The sequence below is a fragment of the Ruditapes philippinarum genome, unplaced genomic scaffold (assembly GCF_026571515.1).
Source record: "Ruditapes philippinarum isolate M1 unplaced genomic scaffold, ASM2657151v2 ctg1528_1_1_1_1, whole genome shotgun sequence".
NCBI classification, from domain to species: Eukaryota; Metazoa; Mollusca; class Bivalvia; order Venerida; family Veneridae; genus Ruditapes; species Ruditapes philippinarum.
Window position 1 is genome coordinate 331,380 of NW_026860429.1, and position 18,930 is coordinate 350,309.

General features: G+C 33.1%; 2 protein-coding genes and 1 long non-coding RNA gene across 4 annotated transcripts; 2 read left to right on the top strand and 1 right to left on the bottom strand.

Moving 5' to 3' along the window:
* Positions 1-416: 416 nt before the first annotated feature.
* On the bottom strand, positions 417-2,214 carry LOC132760029 (tripartite motif-containing protein 2-like). The gene is made up of 2 exons (XM_060751916.1): positions 2,094-2,214; positions 417-1,845 (listed from the first exon to the last, which is right to left on the bottom strand). The coding sequence occupies exon 2, from the start codon at positions 1,722-1,724 to the stop codon at positions 1,050-1,052; it is 675 nt and encodes a 224-aa protein (XP_060607899.1). The 5' UTR covers positions 1,725-1,845; positions 2,094-2,214; the 3' UTR covers positions 417-1,049.
* A 7,369-nt stretch (positions 2,215-9,583) lies between these two features.
* LOC132760030 (uncharacterized) lies at positions 9,584-13,401 on the top strand. 2 transcript variants are annotated; one of them, XR_009629807.1, is made up of 4 exons: positions 9,584-9,669; positions 10,550-10,713; positions 12,092-12,206; positions 13,362-13,401. It is a non-coding gene; the product is annotated as an uncharacterized LOC132760030 (long non-coding RNA). The 2 variants fall into 2 exon arrangements; XR_009629808.1 differs by lacking the exon at positions 13,362-13,401 and having other exon boundaries at positions 12,092-12,210.
* A 620-nt stretch (positions 13,402-14,021) lies between these two features.
* On the top strand, positions 14,022-16,827 carry LOC132760031 (uncharacterized). The gene is made up of 4 exons (XM_060751918.1): positions 14,022-14,148; positions 14,967-15,172; positions 15,751-15,805; positions 16,534-16,827. The coding sequence occupies exons 1-4, from the start codon at positions 14,102-14,104 to the stop codon at positions 16,583-16,585; spliced, it is 360 nt and encodes a 119-aa protein (XP_060607901.1). The 5' UTR covers positions 14,022-14,101; the 3' UTR covers positions 16,586-16,827.
* Positions 16,828-18,930: the final 2,103 nt, after the last annotated feature.

The following is an 18,930-nucleotide window of genomic DNA, read 5'->3' on the forward strand; positions in this document are numbered from 1 at the left end:
AAAGATTGCAGCCACCGTTTAAATGCTTGTTGATTGGTTCTTGTCAACGCAAAAGGTTTGAATTACAGCTTGGTAAGAAAACTCAATCTATGCATTATTTAGCACCGAGCAGGTAAGTGGTTTTGAACCACACTTGTCTGTGGTAGCTTTAAAAAGATTCAAATCCCGTGGTTCGCCACAGCGGTGGGTCTAGATGGTTTCGAGTCCGCATTGACCATCTGTGTATTAAGCCCGCTTATAAACCGTACAAAGAAAGCAATTTATTTTGAAATATTCTCTCTATTTTCAGATTTAAACACTGTAAACCATGTTTTGTGATTTGGATAATTTGGGCAACTAAATACACAAGTGCTTGATTCACTGAAATGTCCTGAATTAATAAAAAAAAACATCTGATTTGCCCTTTAGTAACAAATAGCGCAGTAAATGGGCTACAGGTATTTGTCCGCCGTCGTTCATTTGTGCGACTCTCCACCCCTAAGTTATGGATTTGCCCTGCTTTGAATATAAAACAGACCAATCAAGTTTTAGGGATTACAGTATCAAAATACATAAAAAGAGCTACCGCCTGTATAGAACCTTACAAGACTGCACAATTGGGCAAAATAGCTTAGTTCTGTTTGTTTGATTGGGTTTCATTTAGCGACGTTCCAGCTTTACTGGTGGAGGAAGACCTCAGATGCCCTTCCGTGAATTATTTCAGGCACGAACGGGCACCTGAGTAGAACCACCGACGTTCCGTAAGCTAGCTGGATAGCTTCCTCACATGAAAGATTCAAAGTCCCTGTCGGGATTCGAACCCACAGCGGTGAGGGGCAAGTGGTTTGAAGTCAACGACCTTAACCACTCGGCCACGGACGCCCCTAGCTTAGTTCTATACTGGTGATAAAGGATAGTAACTTTACTTTTCTAACAGGTAAATTAACAGGTGAAACTCTATTTTAAGGACCTTTGAACATCTGTATTTACCGGTTTTTTTGTTGATTATGGATAATTGGCAAGATATAACAAATGCTTCAGGTTCAAGAACTCTGACAAAGTGTCTAAATTTATGTTAAGAATAAGAGAAGGTCATCATCATCTTCATTGGTATGTTTTTGATGATGCTGTAAGCTGTCACTTAAACCTTTCTTGATGTCATTGTCTTTTGAAGGCTGAAGAATCAAAAGAAGATCGTCATCGTCATGGTTTGAGACTGTGGGTTGCTCTGACGAGTTACACGATGGTTTGACAGAAGATGTCTGGATCAGTTCCTCTATCTCATTCAAGTCACTGTTACTTTGCATTTGCATTGCTTTTAGTTCAACTTTCAAGAAGTTTTCAAGCTCATCTGACTCTTGATTTATCTCTCGTTTAAATGTTTTTACATCGTTCATTATATCTGCGTAAGAGTAATTTGTTTTATTGACTTTTTCTTGGAGAGTTCTTGATAATTCTTTGCATTTGTCTATAATAGCGGCGATGGGTTTAAGAGTGTCGACACAGTCGTTGGGGTTTATGCTTGACATTTGCAAGTCTGCTATTTGGACGACTTTACACGGCGAAGTGTCATGTTCAAGTCTTACACAGTCGTTGCAAAGATATGCTTCATGGGCCTTGCAATAGAATTCTATAGCTTCACCCAAGTGATTTTCACAAAGTTCTATACTGTTACCGGTGTGTGCAGGGCTGGAAGGAATTTGTAGGAATCTAGGTTGTAGATCAAACCGGGCTTGCTTTTCCATTTGGTTGGTAAGACAAGTCTTGCAAAGGCACTGGGTACAAAGGAGACAGAAGTCGCAGACGAAAACTTTAATATTATCTCCTATGCATTCCTGACAAACTCTTTGAATATTATCTTGATGCCTATTTGAAGGAAGAAATATCATGGTTAATTTGATTTACATATTAAGCCATAATAATTATTGTATAAAAATACGTCAATAGGTAGGTGTTGATTAGATAAGACGTACGAATCAACGTTTCATAATTATATACAAATACTACGTAGTTTGACACATATTATTACAAAACATATTCTATTTAAAATGATCATTTATAATAATAAACATTCACATGGTATTTGATTATCAAAAATACTATCTGGTACTCACCGCTTTTATGAAAATCTTTTTTAAATCGTATTACACCTATAAGTTAAAAGAATCATTTTTATTTGTCACATAATAAGAACGTTTTACAAATCAATAGCTGGTGTAAAGTTTAAGACTTCATAATTCGATCGATTGATTAGTTGGTTATTTCACGGATTTATATACCTAGGTTATTTATAGTTGCCTACATAAGGCGAAGACGGCACTAAATATAAGTATAACTAAGATTGTATTCTGAAAGGTTTAAATGTATTTATTGTAGATTAAAAGTTGTAGCTGTCCGGGTTAAAAGATCCATTTACATTTTAACTTATATTAGTCAGGTCATTTTCCTCTTAATAAGAACAAACTTCGTTTGGTAGCAAATGTTTTTCAATAGTTCATTCATAAGGCAGTGTTAATTTGTATCTGATATTTTGATGTTTTATGTATATATTGTGTCGATTATTTTTATACACTAGGGGAAGTAACTACATTTTAACTAAATACTAGTAATGTTTTAAAATTATTTAAAATACTCCTTTCACCTTTTGTCATAATGGGCGTTTAAAAAGAAAAATCCTTCTTTCAAATTTCAAATTTTACAATGTGTATGTATAAAAGAAAATCAAACCCATTGCATTTAAAAACTGAAAAAAATTTTTAAAAGAAAGCAAAATTAAACCCTGCTATTTTACTCAAGCTATACAAAAATAAGAATAATTTAAAAATATGAATAATAATAAATAAATAATAATAATAAAAAATAATAATAAAAAATAATAAAAAATGTTTAAAATAATATTTTATTAATATAATAATAATAATTTAAAAAATAAATTTAAAGATGATAAAAACAAAAAACAAAAATAACGACCCCCAAACCCGCACAAAAACCGTCCCTTAGCTCAATAGGGAGAGCGTTTTGGGTATGAATTGGGACGAAACCCGGGGAAAATTCCCGGTACTTTGGTTTTGATACCCCTGCTCTGGTATTACAGAATTATTTAGTTCCTTTCGAAAGTTAAGGCAACTAAATCTAGTAAAAGCCCTTTAAAAGCTTTTCCCCGGGGAACCCTGCGGTTTATGAACCCCGTCTCTGGTACATTTAATATAGCTTATGCCGTGTTTTGGGGTGAAAACTTCCAAAACCCCCTTCACCAATTTTAAAATGCAGTTTCTTTACATGAGGGGGGGTTTTGGGTAGTGACCAAACAACGCACCCAACCCTGTTTTAAGATTTATTTTTCAATGGGACATTTCTTGGGATACGTATTTTTTATAAACTAAGACTTATATTTCATTGTGGGGGACCCAAAATTTTTAAAAGAGAATTTTCTGTTGCGCGTTTTAAACCCATGAGCCTTTTTTTTGGAAAAATTGATATTTCCAATTTTTCATTTTTTTAACACCGACTTTTAAATTCTTTATCTAAATCATTTACTTTTAAGATATTTATGGGGTGGCAAAACATATTTTTGGGTAATAAAAAATCAGGGAAAAAACTTTTATTTTAATTTTGTTGCTGATGGATGCAGGTTAGTTTTGTTTCTTTCTTTTTTTCATTTAGCTATTCCAGGATATGTATAATATTAAAGCGCCATCACAATCACACATGCAATACTATTTTTACTATGTACATAACTTCACTTGTTTCATTGACAATCAGAAAATGAAATTCAGCAAATACAAATTATTTTTAACTAAAATACTTTCTGACTTCTGTAGGATTTATATTATTTGCTAAATATGCGTTTCATATAATCTATAAACACACGAAGTGTATATAAACACGCGAAGTATAAATATAAACGCGAAGAATATTTAAGTATTTATAAACACGCGAAGTATTTATAAGCACGCGAAATATACATAAACACGTGGAGTAAACATAAACACGTGTACACAAGTATTTATAGAAATGAATCCTCACTGTCCTCTAGAATAAGCATTTGTTTCAATAATATTTGTAATATATATGATACATGATAAAATTTAATAACATATTTAAGTTATTGTACATAGTACTGTACTATAACAAAATAATGACCGACAAGTCAGCCCAGATAATTTAAAGGCCCGCTGTTACCGACGTTAGTAAAAAATGTAGGGTAAAATATCAAAAGAAAGTGTTTACTCATCTAAAACATTTAAATCACACACTACGCATATCTTTCATTAACAGAATGAAGAATGCGCTATTTGGACAGGCAGGAAAGCTAATCAGCCACATCAAATAAATCTCTTTAATATACCTACCCTATACTTAAATGATATATTAAATTTGTCATGGTGTAAAGATGTTCATCAGTAAGGGATATAAATAGGGAGAGGCAACTCAGTCGGAGCAGTTTCGATATTTAGGAAGTCTTTAGTGGTACGAGGTGGCTATGCTCAATGGTTCTCATACCCGAGTCAATAAAAATGTTACTTGGTACAATTGGTACAAATTGTGCTTGGTACAAAATTCAAGTACAAATTTCAAAATGGCGTTGCAGCCTGAAATGAGATATATCTATACATTAATAAGGGAGAACATGTGTAAGTAGCAGGGTAGATAATTCAGTAGATCTACAGAACGTAATTTAGAGTTGTCGGGTTCGAAACCCGGTCAGGATGTAATACATTCGGAACTGCCTCGGCTATAATCTATAATAACCTCGGAAACAATACGGATTGAAAGTAGTTCTACGACGTGGTTTCAGATGTAAACAGAAACAGAGATAATGTAAAACGAATGTATATATTTGACATCTTATGTCTGTTCCGGTACTCTTATGCTTGAAAATATGTCTGACAATAATTTGTAATTTAAATATGCCGACTGAACAAATCCGACTAAATGTCAACAGGTTGGTTTTTTGCACAGACGCTTGGGAATCAGATCCTGTCCCCCAACGTGATACGCCCCTGTAAACACTCTATCAAAAATATTTTAATATTTAAACACGAATGGGACATCTGCTACAACGATACAACTGGTTTTCGATCAATTTTTTTCAAAACTGAAAAAAATTACCTTTTAATTTCCATCAAGGGCTCAATAGATTGACAATGTTTACAGGGCTATACTTGGGGGGCAGTCACCCCCAACGTTGTGGGTAAAATTTCGGATTTAAACTTTAAAAAAATTAATTTATTGTTTCTTTTTTACCTATGAATTTAACTTTTTTTTGGTACTTTTATACATATATTGGAAAAACTTTTAATATACATTTAAAAAACTTTTTTTTACTGTTTATTTCTTAACTGGTTAAACCAAATACCGGGACCTTGTTATTTTAATATTGTGTTCGAGGTCCTATCAAGAACGGAAAAAAGGGCCGAAAGTTTTGATTGTAAAATGTAAATTTACAAATTTTTTTTTTGTGACAAAATCTACATTTTATCAAAAATCTTAAAAAACCCAAAAATACGATAAAATTAAAATTTTCTTCCATGGCTTTTTTTATCTGATAAACCACTTTTTCAAAAGTTTTTTAGTCCTTTTCTGATGGGAAACCCCAAATTTTTGTATATTCAGATTTTGTTATAGTTAAACAACGCAACATTACCATCATTACTCAAAAACTCACTGTCGAAGCAAAAGTCTTAAAATCACAATTTTTTACAACTTACGAGAAAATTACAATTGAAGGGAACCCCAAACAACACCCCTTTGACAAAAACATACGACCACACTTATGTGATCGAACCAAAACAACAACAACGAACAAATATAACCCAACCAGTGACATACTGATTTAGAACGGAAACACAATATGACAACAACAACCCCGTGATTGAGAATCCCTTTAACCCAAAAACAAAAACACCACAATTCATCTTCAGATTGAAGAAACAAAAGACACAATATGAAAACAAAAAGTGATTGAAGAATCAAAAGTACACCAAATATGCAAAAACACCCTAAAACCCCTTTAGGATTTAGAAACAAAAAAGCCCCCCAAAATTGAAACCAAAAGTGATTACGAATCAACTCACACCCAAATTGGACAACAAACACCAAATGACAAATCTTCAGTGATTGACGAATCAACAGTCCACCCAATTTTGACAACAAAAACATAATTAAATCCAGTTGAAGAAAAACACAACAAAAATTGACAAAAAAACACCAAAAGACAACCCATGATTGAAGAATCAACAGTCCACACCAAAATATGACAACAACCCCAAAAAACAGTGATTGCGAATCAACAGTTTAAAAAATTTTTTTTTTTTTTCCCCCTTTTATGGGGAATCAAAAGTACACAAATAACAAACAACGAAAATTTTGATTGAGAATCAACGTCCCCAAAAAACAACAAAACCATATCAATTTCCCAAATTTAAGAACAAAAAGTAAAAAAAAAACAACAAAACCAAAGAAAATCTTCATGATTTAGAATCAAAAATCACACCCAAATATGACAACAAAACAAAACATTTGATTGAGGAATCAACATACACCAATATGAAAAAACAACCAAAAATTTTTATTAAGAAACAAAAGTCACCCAAAATAAAACAACAACTCGATCACTCAAGTTAGAACAACAACCCTAAATTACAAACAACACCAATGACAACACCATGATTAGAATCAACAGTAACCAAATATGACAAACAACCATTCGAACAACATCCCAAAATTGACAAACAAAACATAACAACTCCAAAATGACAACAACAACAGGGTTGAAGAACAACAGTAAAACCCAAAAAATGACAACCAACAGGATTGACGAAAACAAAAACAAATATGAACAACACCATCACAACATTTCATGATTGAAATCAACAGTACACCAAAAGACAAAAACCCCAACATTTAAAATTTTAAAATCACAGTACAAATAGACAACAAAACCCCTGATTGAAAGAAACCGTCACAAAAATTGACAAAAACCCCCAAACACCCTGTTTAAAAATCACAGTCACCAAATATGACAACAACACCTATACTTTCAAAAATAGAAAAACAGTAACGAATAAAAACCCAATGAAACACCAGTGATTGAAAATCAACAGTCACCCAAAATGACAAAAAACAACAGTTTTTATGAGAATCAACAGCCCCCAAATTGACAAAAACACCCTGACAACACTTCAAAAATGAAAAAACAACCAGTACAAAATAACAAAACACCAATAAAACCCAATTGGGGAATCAACATACACCAATAGCAACAAAACAGGGTTTTAGAAAATCAAAATCACCAAAATATAACAACCCCAACAAACCCGTGATGACGAATCAACATCACCAAATATGAAAAACCAGGATTGACGATCAAAAGTCAACAAATATGACAACAACCAAACCAGTGATTTTGTACCGAAAAAAATTTCAACAGTCACACCCAAAAATTTACAACAAACAACAGTGATTTAAAAAAAAAAAACAACCCAAAAAATTCACAACCAAAAATGACCAAACAACAACCCCCGGGTTGAAGAATCAACGTCCACCAAAAAATTTAAAAACAACAGTGATTGACGAATCCATTCACCAAATTTTGACAACAACACCATGACAACATTTTCAAAGGGTTTTAAACCCGCACACCCAAAATGACAACAACCCATCACAACATTTTCAGTGATTGAAAATCCACATTCACAAATATGACAAAAAAACCCTCGACAACATTTCAGCGATTTTTTAAGAATCACATTTTACACTTAAAATTGACAACAACACCATTGACACCCTCTTCATGATTGAAGAACAACATTTTATAAGAAAAATAAAACAACACCAGTGTCAACAACACTGGCAGCAACGACTTCTGTTGTTGAAAAATTGACATCCACACCATATTTAACATCATCACTGGTGACCAGTACTTTAACGATTGAAGCAACAACATCCATACTAAATATGACACCATCGCCAGCGACAACAATTTCAGCGATTGAAACAACTACATCAACACCATATATAAACATCAACACGGGCGCCCCTTCTGCAGAAATTAAAAGAAACGACAATAAAATGCTAAACACGGGCGACAACGCTTCAGCTTTGAAGCAACGCCTCCCCCCAAAAATGCAAAAACCCGGTTTTGAACAACCGACCTTAAACCAAAAAATTTAAACCAATTTTTGAAGCAACAACCCCCACACAAAAATAAAACAACTACTGGCGATAAAAACCATAACCCCAAAATTTTTGACAACACATTTGCTACTTCATTTCATTTACAAAACCCAACACCCTCGATAACATTAAAACACAGGTTTAAAACCCAAAGAAACATCACAACATTAGATGGACATTTACATCGTGATTCGTTCTTAAATCATTTTTGAAAAAGTTCCTTTTTCCATAATCACATCAATTTCAACAAACAAAACCCCCAACCAAAGAGCCCTAACAAAAATTCTCTTTCCTTTACTAACTACATTAACTATTCTGTGACTACAGGTTTTATGAAATTTCTTCACTTTACATACTATCTTCACTCCACTCTCTTTGAAAGACCCCATAAGCATCCGCTCTCAGACTAATTGAACGTCTCTCACTTTACTCCCAACTTCTTTACAAGCTACATAAAGTCACTTCTCTTTACACACTACATAAACAAGCGCTCTTTACATACTACATGGACTCCCCACACTTTACATACTACATGGACACCCCACACTTTACATACTACATGGACACCCGACACTTTACATACTACATGGACACCCGACACTTTACAGACTACATGAATTTCCTTCTTTTTACAAAAAAACATGAATTCCCCTCTCTTGACAAAGCATATGAACTCCCCTCACTTTACATGCATTCTCATTTCTTTATATAATCTCTTCATAGGTAATCACTTTATAGACTACATAAAACTTCCATGTATTTACTCCACTCTCATTAAAATACTCTCTGACCAACTCTGTTCTTACAGAACATTTTTACTTATCTCCTAAACAGTTTAAGTCCTGTTTACCTTCTGTCAGATTCCACACTCTTAGTTCAATGTAAATTTCTCATTCTTTATAGACAATTACTATTTGAACCCCATTATCCCCATCTCCACCGCCCGCCTCCACCTTTTCCACCCTCGTGATACATACAATCTGAACAACTATCTCGTTGCCAGTTATCTGAACTCTCCGTTTTAATGAATATTTTATCTTAAAAAGAATATCTGAACTTTTCCTCTCTGAACATTTCTCTCTTTACTGACTGTGAGCTGACCTATCTGTTCTTTTGTCTTTAACCTTTCTGATCTCTCTTCCTTTCTCTCTTTATAAACCCCTTTTAAGTTGTCTCCCTTGGATGACGTCATTAGGGATAAAGGCGGATATTGCCAAATGTACAAAAGAAATCTTTTCATAGATGGATTAACATTTTATTTCACCCAAACCCCTTCCTCCTTACTCTGTTCCTCATTTCCATGCTATATCCTAATCAAAAATTTAATGCAAATATGTTTGATTACTGGATTTTCAGCATTTCGTTTGTAACATATGATTCTATCCCAATTAGATGATATATTTCAGAAGTAAGGTGATATATATATGTTTTAAAATATTTCTTTCAGCTTATAGCGATTTATAGGGAACAGCTTGGAAACGATTTTGTGTCAGTGACAATAATATCTTTAAGGTATTGTGAAGTATTGTAATTGTATATTTCTAAATAAAATGTAACCAAGGAGTCCTATGGTTAATATCCCGTTTAATGTGTACCATGCTATTGATGAATCTTCTTCTATATCTAAGTTAGTTTTTAACAAACTTGGAGTGAGGAACATCGTCTGCATGTACGTATATCCTATTACCCTAGCCCAGAAAGATATAAAATATGGTTTATGTACAAATATCCAGTAGATTTGTCATAAATCAAGGGCAAAAATGCGTTATGTGAAACCTTCCCTTCAAAAAATTTTTTTGTTTGTTAAAAATTTTTTTCAATATTATTTTATCAAAAAAACTGATATTAGTATTAATATAAAGGGTGATCAATAAAATGCATAAATTTTTTCACTGTGAAAGGTAAGTAAAGTGGGGGGCAAAGGACTTATGGACGCATTTCTATTTTAAGCTAAATTTAAAGCTTTTAGCTAACTAGTATTTTAAACCGCTTCCATTCTTGCATAAAATCTGCGCACGCATGCATACGTTAACCTTGCGTGCTTGGGCTTTAAATGCGCCCGGGTGCTTCTACAGATGTTAATGCACGATAAAAGGTGCTTAACTTTCTATTTGTGTGTTATGCGGAAACTGGTTCGGGACCCAATTAGGATTTGTGCTCACGATTTCTGGGGTTAACATGTATCACTTCACTATCGCTTTCCTTCTATTTAATTTGAAGAAATAAACTAGAGAAATGTTCTGATATTCTCCTTTCTACGGTATTGAGTTACTACTTTAAACTTTGTGATATATAATTTAGCTAATAAAACTAGCGGCATATTATAACTAATTAAACGAGTGATAACATCGATAATATTAACTGAACATTTTTATTTTTATTTAACACATAGTGCTGGAAGTATCATAGCTGATTACGAAGTGAAAGTGGCCAACAAACCTAATGCAGCAAGTAACTTGAACAAGGCGAATATTGATCTGGTTAGTGGTAAAGAAAAAATTACAGTGTTGAATCAAACTGTGTCGGCAGATTCTGTCCGAACTGGAAACATTACAGGTAATTTTTGTTATATTTTAAATAACGTATGCAACGATGATAACATTATAGTATAGATCTAGAATTTAGCTAAGTTTGATCAAATAGCCATTTAGTTAACGAAAGAATGTAAAATTGTTTTTGGGGAAAGGTTACATTAAAGAACATTTGTAAAAGGGAACTTGATATTTTATTTATTGTGTATTTAGCAACAAGTGCATTAAAAGGTGCGTGCTTCATATAGAGGATATTGAATGAGGGTAAGTTCATGAGTTGAATAAAGTTATATCAAGCGAGTCTCTGGCAAGCTCAAGGAGTACAATAAATTTAGTATTGAACTTACACGAATATTATATTCTATTTATCACATATGTAAAATAAAGAGCGTTTACCGCACGGGTATGTGATTAATATTAAAACTAAATTACACATATATAAAAAGCACTTAAGTGTTAAACATGATTTGCCTCGGCTAACATTGCAAAAATCAATATAAATGCAGAAATAAGATACATGCATTTCACTTTATTTTTACATTTTGGGATAACGTTAACATTGTGTGTTTGCATTTTTATGCTCCCGAAATATTTCGGGAGCATATACATGTAGTCGCCGGGTTGTCCGTCCGTCCTGAATTCGTGTTCGGTCCATAACTTCATTATTTTAAGTCGGATTTTACAACTATTTCACAGAAATGATCAACATATTTAGACAACGTGTCGCGCGCAATATTTGGGTCGCTACCCTGAAGGTCAAGGTCAAGGTCACAGCAAAATCGTATCCGGCCCATAACTTCGTTATTTGAAGTCGGATTTTACAACTATTTCACAGAAATGATCAACATATTGAGACGACGTGTCGCGCGCAATATTTGGGTCGCTACCCAGAAGGTCAAGGTCAAGGTCACAGCAAAATCGTATCCGGCCCATAACTTCGTTATTTGAAGTCGGATTTTACAACTATTTCACAGAAATGATCAACATATTGAGACGACGTGTCGCGCGCAACATTTGGGTCGCTACCGGTCAAGGTCACAGCTTGACCTTACAACAAATCGTTATTTGAAGTCGGATTTTACAACTATTTCACAGAAATGATCAACATATTGAGACGACGTGTCTCGCGCAAGTCGGTAGATAGATCTCATTGAGTAGACATGTGTGCAAAGAACAGTAACTCTGCCTTGCCTAAGTTTGGTATTATCACTCCTTGAATTTTGTCTAGGACGTAACTCTGAAACTACAAAAGATATACTTTTCTGTGTCCAAAACCTAGTCGGGGAGCATCACCCGGCTCTTGTTTTACTATGTGCCTTGAACAAAAGAACTGTATACATTATAACAATAAAAACAAGTTTTTGATAAGAAAAGCTACTCCTTACCTTATTGTAAAATTGTAGTGACGCAATCTGACGTTAATGATACATTAAAACTGTGCCAGTTGTTTATATCAACCACGGGGGAATGCCGAGATGGATATGCATGTTCCGTTGTTAATGGTTATGCTACATGCGTGTAAGTATTTTCCTCTTTAAAAGCACCCAACCATGACTGTTACACGTACGGCTGCTCAACGCATACCTTTAACACCATATCGCTGCTTTGCTTTAAATAAGGTGTGCATAAACCCCAATAAGCTGTGCAAAAACCCGATGCTGATAAGTGTATAAAATTCATCTTATAAGAGTTAAGACTAATCATATGATTTAAGCAGGATGAGTCCTGGCCTCGAGGTTATAAAACCTTTTTCTGAGTTCAAACTCAAATCTCAACATTTCCATTGGTCAGTGTGCATTCTGAGCTGGTTTCTGACCAGTCAAATCATGGAGATCTCAGTTTGAGCTCAGAAAATTTCTTTATAACCTTGGACCCAGCAGTTGCTTTATGTTAGTAACACCCGAGGTTAGCAAAAATTCTCTTTCCTGTTTCAGCACCATTTGACCTAAATTGTGTTGGTGCACAGTAAAATCAAACTAACAAACACAAGAGAAAATGGAAAATAAGAGGGAAAAATCATCAAACAAATCTTAATTGAAATGGAACATTTGTATATACATTTGTTATACGCGAAAGAAGTCGAAGAATTGTGTACTTTTATCTTTTAAATGAAAGGTATTCTAATCAGCTTGGAACTGTACAGTACTTAGATCTAACTTAAAATTTTATTTTTTGAAAATTATCATTTTTGTTACATGAATTGAACAACATACCCTATTTTTTCAAGTTTACTATTAAAATAAACTGCTCCAAAGTTCACACACCTTGCTTGAAGGGAAGTTGAGATGTGCCCATGCTTTAGATATGTATGTAAGAAGATATAAAAACAAAAAAAATATCTTTGAAATAGTATTCTTTGTATTGTCCGTTGCTGCGTAATTTATATTTAAAAGAAAAAGATCAAAAAAATATCAATCTAGACAAAATCATTTATCAGTTTTACTTTAATTTTCAAAATACATTCTGTATGTATAACTCAAATAGCGAACAGTACAGACCATTATCAGACACAAAATACATTTACATGTTTTAAACACATTTCAACCAAGTTTCAATTTTTTTCTGTCACAATCATTTTGAGCTCTTTGATAACTACCATACATGTACAATTGAAAAAATATTTCAGTGCATTAGAAATTCTTGCTTATTTATATTTTTCTTTCTTTTTTTCAGGGAAAAGGAAACGAAAAGTAAGCAACCTTTTGAACACACCATACTATGTTTTAAGATTTTTTCTTTCTTTTTCTAAACAAACAAACAAACAAGTAAAATATACGAAGTTATCTGCTACAGTATTAAGTATTTGTTTACATATTAATCAGCTGAATATAATTATAAGTTTTCTTCGATTTGATTTTAAATTTTTGTAATGGTAATGTAATTGTTTTCCTGCTTTAAATGTTAATGATGGTCTAGGTGCGCCTCCGTATTTCTTTATGATGGCCGAATGCGCCTCCATATTGTGTCATTATGGCCCAAATGCGCGCCTCTTTATTTGTTAATGATGGCCTAAATGCGCCTCTATATTAAGAGAAGTTTCCTTCTATTAGCTACCTTAACAGCATTCTCTCCCCATATAAAGAATGTCAACGCCCATTCTCGGGATACTAAAACATCTTTTATAAATCTAAATTTTAAATATAAAATCATCGGAAAGTGGCGCTCTTAAAATTCTGACCATTTGCGGGTAGTTTTAAAGGAAAGAAATATCTAAATATATTTTTGTAGATCCGATCTGCTGTTATTTTTTGAAATTGCTAAAATCATTACAATAATAAACAAAATGTTTGTATTTCGCTTTTTATTCTATTATATTTGATAAAACAGAAGATGATACGTTAATTATTCTACTGTCTGTCGGTGGATCAATCTGCTTCATACTGGCTGTAGTGATTATACTGTTTATTATCAAGATGATTTGCCTTAAAAGATCAAACTTCGACCTCAAGTCTTCCGAAAGGTTTGCTTTTCTCTTCTCTTTTTAAAGAGTCATGTCTGAAAGTTTCATCACAAACAGTGACAAGCACATTATTGACATGTTTATCTATGCACACGGTGTATGGTGATGTTAATTATAAATGTCTGTTTGAAATCAAAATTATGGGGTATAACTCTATGTTGGGTTTGTCTAAAGAACGAATAAAATTATTCCTTTGTATGATGATTTAATCTTTCTTTTTTTAATTTTTCGGTGGAGCGACTTGTGCATGTACGAAATCGTCAAATTTTATAAGGGCTTATTTTATTCGGTATTCGTACATGTCGCAATATGCATTGAATAACAGATAATTTCTGCTTCTTACTCTGTTAAGGGTATGACTCTAAGTAAATAAAGAAGACTTGATTGTACATATGAGCCGCGTCACGACAAAACCAACATCATGGGTTTGCGACCAGCATGGATCCAGACCAGCCTGCGCATCCGCGCAGTCTGATCAGGATCCATGCTGTTCGCTATCAGTTTCTCTACTTGTAAGAGGGTTTGTAAGCGAACATCATGGATCCTGATCAGACTGCGCGGATGCGCAGGCTGGTCTGGATCCATGCTGGTCGCAAACCCATTATGTTGGTTTTGTCGTGACGCGGCTCATATATATAATGTATCTAATCAGTTATAACTTGAAATAGAAGAGTTTTACACAGGGATTTGTAAGTATACTTAACTATTCTAAATATTCAATAATACTCATATGTAACAATAGTAAACAATTAACTAACTGCAGTTAGCCTAAAATAATCTACATGTCCTAAAGCAAATAAATTGTCTAATATTTTCAGTTCTTTTGAAACAAAAGGATGGGACCACCAGAAAGCCGTTCGTCTGTTTGGGGCGTCTTCAAGCTGGCAACAACAAGCTTTAAATTATCAGCTACCGTCACCTGGTCGTGAAACTATTCCTAGAATAAGTTTATCAACATATTCCATCAATAAGGAAAGTACACCATATAGATCTACACCAGATAAAGCTAGACAACATCTTGATTGTACGTATATGTTTTTTGTATATAGTTACCATTGTCAAAAGATGGCATATCATTTGGTCATTTATATGATGTAATCAATATAAACCTACATGTATTAAATTTAGCAAAACGATATATGGTATATATCGTGTTATAGTATATGTATTATATGATATTAGATCTAACATGGTATAATATAAAAACACAGTATGGTAGAGTAGGGGTAGGGTTACCGTAACCCTAGATACGGTACGGTATAGTACAATACTGTTTATTCCTTTTCTAATTGGATTAAATTCATTTAATGATTTTTTTTTGCGCCTCCAGTTACCATGTACATTTTATAATAAGGATATTTCTGCTTGAATGTCATTTCATATTAGCATATGCTACAAAATGTAAAGCTGTTCATCATATGGGCCCGCTACTATCATTTTTTTTGTAATAAATATAATTCACTGTTTTGTTTCAGTATTCTACTGAAAAGGATATATCAAATATGACATTAAAAACGTCTAATAGTAAACTCTCTTTTAAAATTTGATGAAAACGGTAATGGAGGAATCTTGTTATCTTCATTCTAACATTTCTTATTTCAGCGGAGGAATTTGCTGCTGCGAATGATATATTAATAAAGAGTTATATATCTAATAGGTAGGTATAAAGATAAATGAAATATTTACGAAGCTTATTATATGTATTTAATAGGAACAAATAAAATGATTGATTTCACCTCGTATTAGATATCAAACAATGAACATCCAGGTGATGTTCCAATTATTTTTGGATCATATCTTATCAATTTAGTCTCGTTTTCATTTCCAGAGTCAAAACCATAACGTATCCAATATAGCCTTAATTTTATTATCCGAATCCAAAAGATATATAACGAATGCATATCATACTCCATCCAGACTGTTTTAATCCAAAGAGTCCAAAATCCATATCAAATCCTTATTGTTATTAAAGTAATAAAGTAATGTCAAAATGTAAATAAAATGTGGTGCGAAATAAAGTGGTTACTTTATATTGTTAAGAACAATACTGATATTATTGGACTCGTACACAGCTGCAAAGCCTATATCAGACTCGGCTAGTGTCTTGTCCAATATATTTTTACAGCTGTGTACCCGTCCAAAAATAGAATTCAGTCTAGTACTCAAAACAATTATTGTAAAATAACCTCATAATATAAATGAAGAGTTATAATATCTGTTTTATACAATAATAACAATTATACTAGCCAATGAAATTATTATCAATTAAGAAGTATACATTTTTATACCATTGGATACAAAGTTTATAGTTGAATTATTTGATATTAAATGTGCCAACGTATTGACTTTTTTCTTTTGTTCAAGACATTTTTACTATATTTGTAGGGATGATATGTCTAGTCATCTTTCCAGCAAAATTGTAGAATCACCAAATTAATACATCAACAAGACGACAGCTTAAAGGCCCATTTTGTGCGCCAGGAATTTTCTCAGAAGCTTTTGTGTATTGTTATATAATTTCCAAAACATAACTCATTGCAATTGGCCAATTACCTTAAACAGCTTTATCTTCTAGGACTTATGGCCCTTAGTGCAATTAAATAGTGATATAGTACTTTGTATGGAAGTCAAAATATGACTTTTTCTACATTATGCAAATTTGATAACAAATAATGTTACATTCTACTACATACTGTATGCTATTTTCTTCTGCATCTGACAATCATGTAACATGATCTTAAACCATTATATGAATTTAAATGCTATAAAAATTAAATGTTTGTCATTTTTACAAAAGGCAAACAAATGTATACGTTTGAGAGGCATAATGTGCCTTTAAAGTATTTTGTTTAAAAGTGCTCAGATAAATATATATGTGTGTAAGTTTATATGTGTCAATATGTCGCAGACGAGATTTGACTTGAAGTTAAATATAGATTAAGGAATTTGTGTTTATATTAAGGCACTGGTGTTCGGATTGGGAAATTGTGTTCTTTATACCTGCCGAAATATAGTTCATAGTTTTTTTATATCAGTATTATTTTGCACAATTATGATGTATTTAGTTTGTTGTCTGAATGTTTATATGTTTTTCATATTTATGTTAATTGATTTTATTGACACGAAGCTGTAATTATGTTTCATAATGCTAAAAAAAGTTTAAATAAAAAGATAATCATTTCTACTTTTGCGTTTTCTCTGTACTTCATACACGGACAGTTTCTGGACGTTGATATTCAACAACAACAAATGAGTGACTATAGCAAAGCCATTCCGTGTCAATTCGTCCGTCCTCGTCCCTTGCCAGCTTCTGTAGAATTTTTGATAAAGTAACAGCCGTTGTTTCTTTAGGACTTTATATTGAATATAACCTAAATCTCAAGGAACGATGCACTAAGTTTAAATTTGGCAAGCGTGGTTCTAAACGATATTTGCATATATAACGATGGCATAGAAATGACCTTTACAGAACTTTTTTATCTCGTGGCCGCGGCTTATTAATTTGAGGCCTCGGGATATTGTCTCGTGGTCGCTACTTACTATCTTGTAGCCTGAAGTTATTATCTCGTGGCCACAACATATAATCTTAAGGCCTCTTGATATTATATTGTGGCCTCAAGACATTATTGTTTCGGTACGGAACCGTCTGGTGCAAAACCTTAATGTTCCTTAAAAAGACTGTTAGCCTCGTAATAAGGACTTTTAAATTTCACACTCTTAAAAAGGAGTGATTGAAAAACCTTATTTGAACTAAGTTACTCCCAGTAACAACGTATTTAGGTTTAGCACCAAACCGTTCCGTACAAAAACAATTTTAAAATGTTATTTCGACCATGCGACCACATACATGCATCGAGGACATGATTTAAGGAAAGTGACCGTGCGACCACATACACGCATCACAGGGATCCCCTTCTCATACGAGAAAGGGACAAAGTGCTGTCCGCCCTTTTATTAAAGGGCAGACTTAAAAAATATGCCTTTTCCTTATTGTTATAAATAAGTAGGCTATTTTTCATAGATATGTTTTGAATTGGTTTATATACAACAATAGTAATGCAAACCAAGTGAGGTATCAGTTGTCGTCCTTTTAAGTTTGCAATGAAATTTTAAAAAGATCATATTTAATTTATAGGAAAGTTTTAAGTTCACAGTTGTTTTCTACTTTTCATTCTTTGTATATAATAGAATTATTTCGTTTTTGCCAGACATGAACGTTTCAAAAACGTTTTATATGCATTAAATACGGAAGATATATTTTCACACTTTGTTTGCAAAATATTAACCTGGGGGCATTTTTGCTAAAGAACGCTTTTAAATTTCTATATTCGACTTATTCTAGATAAGGATATGTGCGGCAAGAAAAAAAAGATTAAACTTGAGCAGCCGACAAATCTGACAACGATTAGACGGCTGAATATGTAAAATACATTTTTATCAATCTTGGAATATTAAGATAGAAAAGTTAGACAAGGAGACATAAGAACAAAGCCGGTTTTGTCTGGACGGATGTGCAGCTTGGCTTACATGTACAAAATGTATCTCTATTCATTTCGGTTCCAGAAATATATTAAGGATGAGCGTATTCGAATAACCAACTACATACTAGCTGGTGCCTGGTTAGTCGTAATTCCCAACTATTTAACAGCTGGTTGTTGGCAAGTAATAGTTGGTTATTCACGCAATCCCAAACTTCCAACCAGATGGTAGTTGGTAATTCAAATTTGGCATGTTTTCCTCTCAAAACAGAAATCAAAGGACTTGATTTTTTGATCAAATTTT